This window comes from Prenolepis imparis, unplaced genomic scaffold, assembly GCF_030444845.1.
Source record: "Prenolepis imparis isolate NDT839.2.m4 unplaced genomic scaffold, iyPreImpa1.0 SCAF_10, whole genome shotgun sequence".
Classification (NCBI taxonomy): Eukaryota; Metazoa; Arthropoda; class Insecta; order Hymenoptera; family Formicidae; genus Prenolepis; species Prenolepis imparis.
In genome coordinates, this window is record NW_028141168.1 from 12282780 (window position 1) to 12287362 (window position 4583).

Genomic DNA, 4583 nt, shown 5'->3' on the forward strand with positions numbered 1-4583 from the left:
ATATATATACATACGTTATTCATATCGTATATTATACAATTATAGATTATTTATAAGTTCATGTTAACATAATTAAAACATAATAACATAAAACACTATTAACGTAACTGTTTAATTCATACTAAAGTATTGCTTTCAATAAGCATATGTTAAAAATAATTGCTTTCATTAATACTATTCGATAAAGATCAAAATACATGACTATTATATAGTAAAAATTTGCAATAATTTCAGTGCCTATCTAATTTTGTGAAAAACAAACAATATCACGAAAATGCTTAAACTTGAAATGCCAACATTGAAAGAAATATTAGAAGAACTGAGAGGAAACGAGCAACTTCTAGAAGAGCTATTGGATATACTTCGATTATGGCTGAAACAGCAACTCCATCTTCCTCAAGGTTTGCATTTTAAAATTCCAAAAAAATAATCTTATTGGTCAATTTATTACATATTATTTTCAAATCTAGAAAACACATTCCATAAATATACTAATGCATTATGAAAAATATAAATAAAACATATAACGCATATACGCATAATTTATATGTGTAGTGTAATTATAAGTGTGTACCAAAAGAATATACAAAGTATTCGATAAGTTGATCAGAAATCGAATATTGAATATTTGAAAAACAATATTTTCTTATAATAAATATATGTTAGATGTCACGAATTCTCCCATTTCCCGAATAATAGACAAATTACAATTATTTCAATACATATCATAAAATATGCAACATAAAAATAGAACGATAATAAACGGCAATTTTCTTTAAATATTAATATATACACTTATTTATATATTGCAAATGTAACATTTTATTGTATATAAAAAAGAAAAATATTAATTTTTATTATATGTATATACATAAATTATATGTATAACTTCTTCCGCGCATAGTTTCGATAAAAATGGATTATTTCACGTTGCTTTTCCAAATACGAATCGCTATAATATGTAGCCACTATGCGTTTAATTATTAATAAAATTGATAAAATTAGTATGCTACATTCCACATATTCTTGTATGTATATATGTTGGCAGATGGTAGGGTTCCAACGTACTTTTCATTGTATCTATTTATGATTTTTTTTATTATGAAATCTTAGCATGCTGTAATAACTAACATTATTTTGTTTCACAGATATCTCTGAACAACGATTAAAGTTCTACGTATACGGTGCAAAATTAAATTTAGAAAAAGCCAAAAAACGCTTGGATTTGCATTATACTATTCGTAATCTGATTCCAGAAGTTTACAGCAATTTCGATCCATTAAACGATAATATGATTAAAATAGCTACATATATGTAAGTAACTACATATATATAGTATCTGAACAGCACATCACGAGTTAAATTCTTGTTTAATATACTTTAATGATATTTTAAATGTAAAATATCTTATATCATTCAAAAACATTTGACAGTTTAATATAGTAGTACAGTGAAACATACAAATATGAATATATATAGTTTTTACTAATTTTTTGTATAGTCTTTTATAATCAATTACTTTTGAGTCGAAAGAGAAAAGACGAAAAGAGAGAAGGAATGTGTGTGTGTGTGTGTGTGTGTGTGTGTGTGTGTGTGTGTGTGTGTGTGTGTGTGTGTGTGTGTGTGTGTGTGTGTGTGTGTGTGTGAAAGAAAAAGAAAGAGAAAAAGAAGAGAATTCATATGAGAGATATCCTAACAAATATTTATTTATTTCAGGCAATGGGTAGTTCTACCAAAATTAACACCGGAAAATTATAGAATAAGTATTATTCGATTTATACATAATGACAGCTCTGTGTTTGATATATATGCAACTATAAAGTACGTATAATGTCTAAGTTAAACATAATGTACGTATAATAAATATATGATAACGGTATATACAAATACAGTAAAACGACCGGTATTAATATGGTAGAACGATTTTTTCTTTTACAAATACTTTCTTGTAGTGTGCCTGAGCGTGTGAATATATATATTTTCACAATATTTTTCTTTAAAAAATTTATAAATTATCAGATCTTATCACGTATTTTCACGATCGCGCATAACAAAAGAAATTAGCACAAGTCACGAGAATGTTTACTTTTACCTTAAAGACGCTAAATTTACAAGACAATATAATTATAACACACATGAAGAGATAAAATAAAAAAAAGACAATATAGTCGGCGATGATAAAACAACGAAATAAAGAAGAAAAAAATTGAGTTTTACACGGCACTACAAACGCGGCATGACTTTCTATATTATCGTGATTCACGCGATAATATAATTCTCACTACTGACGAAATTATTATTTAACGTTATTATGCCGCGATTTTGGTTTAAGCACTTTCACAAGATGCTATCCAGCCGATCACGGATCGATTCTCTCGCTTTATTCCGCACAATCTTTGAAATCTTTTTTCCGGTCTATATTACCCCTCTCCCTCTATCTCCGTGCAAGTTAAGTATGCAAGCCCCCTTCTCTTGTGCTTGCTATTATCGATAATGAGATAGAAACAAGATACCTTCACGCCCTGCTCTTTCCTCTACTACAGTTCCACTATTCTGAATAGTGCATATCGAGAAGAAAAGCTAAAATCGATAACTTCGGTAAAACGGGATAAAAAAAGAAAATGCATAAAAAATTTGTTGCCACTTTTCTTTCACGCGTATTCTTCTATAATATATCGGGATTAGATATTTATAGTTTCAGTCAAATAAAGCAATTCGAATTATATGTATCAAATTTGATAAGCAATAAGATTGATTGTTGATAATTTTATAAAAACTAGTTTATACATATATATATATATATATATATATATATATATATATATATATATATAAATTATCCGTCTTTATGAAGATATCAAGATAAAATCAATAAGAAATATATGCTATTTCCTAATATTACAGATATGTTTGCATGATATTTGAGATGCGTGTAGAGGAAGATATAGTTAATTCCGAGGTTATCATTTATGATTGTAGCAATTTAACTTTCAATCATATTATGAAGTTTACACCATCTGTATTAAAAAGAATGGAGACTATTTTGGTATGTAAGAAATTATTGATTTTACTATATACATAATATATACTTTGTAAAAATTAATTTTTATTATTCTATCAATTTATTTATAGGAATCATATGGGTTAAGAATCAAAGCAATTCATATGATAAATGCACAAAGTTTTACCGATATCTTCCTATCAATGATTAAAGCAGTGGTGAAAGCAAAACTTGTAAACAGAGTAAGTATAAATTAAAATTTAATTGATAAAAATTTATGCATAATTATTATATAATTTTTATATTTCGTATGTATAAACTGAAATAATTGAATAATAGCTTTAATTATGACACATTTTAGATACGTATTTATACATCTGGAGCAGAGTCATTATACGGAATTATACCAAGATCTATTTTACCAATAGAATACGGCGGTGAACAATCATCAATGAATATTATTTCAGGTACAATATTCTTTCCGAAAAAATTCGTATGTGTTTTATCATTGATTTTATCTCGAATTTTCATATTTAAAAAGAGATGTTAGAAGATTAAAAAATAAATGATAATGTTGCACTTAAATATATATTTATATATAGTAAAAAAATATTGTTTTTTTTTAAATCATCCTAACATTAATTATTTATTTTTCCTATGACAAATTTGTTTAATTTAATATTAAAAATTTTTATTTAAGAATCTTTAAGTGTTTATTATTTAAATATTGGAGAATGTTTCAGAATTTTATGATATTATTTCAGATATGTGGCAAGCAAAATTGGTAGAACGAAGAAAATGGTTTCTTGAGCAAGAAAAAGTTAAAGTTAATGAATCTCTTCAATCGAATTCTATAATAAATCCAAACGATCTGTTTGGAGTTTCAGGAACATTTCGACAATTAAACATTGACTAATATAACTATGTTTTTGTACGTGTGTGTGTGTGTGTGTGTGTGTACATATATATATATATATATATATATATATATATTATATTATATAGTATAAGGCTTTTGTTCGGATATATATATACATATATATATAGATATAATACACACACAAATAATTACATGTAGTGTAAAGAATTCTCAGAAACTAATATCCATTAAGTAAAATAAATAAATAAGTAAATAATCTCATTAACATTGCTATGTAGGAAACGAAAATTATAGCACGCAATAATAGAATATTATTTAGGCACTATCATAACAAATGATAAATAAATGTTAAATTACACACAAAAATGATGTTGTAAAATATATGCATATATTCTAGTAATAATGTTGCAAGAGATGTGAAAGACGATTTACGATTACATATATACATATAATACACATGTTATATGGCAATATTTATAAGAATTTTCATAAGTCTCTCTCTTCCTTCTTAAAGAAATTGTTTCTTTAAAAACTTGTGTTTGAAAAGCACTGTCTAACGAGCAAATAACCTCCTGTGTTACTTCCTATCTTTAGTAACCAAATATTGAATCTTTTAACCATAGACTATTTTATTGTCAACCAATTGTCATGGATAGTAGACAGACAAATGTTTGATAAAACACGATCGAACGTGGTTCCAAG

The 4583-nt window shown here is 26.0% G+C and overlaps 1 protein-coding gene across 1 annotated transcript; it reads left to right on the forward strand.

Moving 5' to 3' along the window:
* The first annotated feature begins 274 nt into the window (after window positions 1-274).
* LOC145941992 (alpha-tocopherol transfer protein-like) lies at window positions 275-3917 on the forward strand. Its single transcript, XM_083048441.1, has 7 exons — window positions 275-401; window positions 1149-1314; window positions 1717-1821; window positions 2905-3046; window positions 3133-3243; window positions 3363-3468; window positions 3766-3917. Exons 1-7 carry the CDS (start codon window positions 275-277, stop codon window positions 3915-3917), a joined length of 909 nt encoding a protein of 302 aa, XP_082904567.1.
* Window positions 3918-4583: the final 666 nt, after the last annotated feature.

Coding starts and splice junctions, on each gene's coding strand:
- LOC145941992 (XM_083048441.1), top strand. CDS start 275: ATGCTTAAACTTGAAATGCCAACATTGAAAGAAATATTAGAAGAACTG. Junction 402..1,148: donor GCAACTCCATCTTCCTCAAG/GTTTGCATTTTA, acceptor TTTGTTTCACAG/ATATCTCTGAACAACGATTA. Junction 3,469..3,765: donor ATCAATGAATATTATTTCAG/GTACAATATTCT, acceptor ATATTATTTCAG/ATATGTGGCAAGCAAAATTG.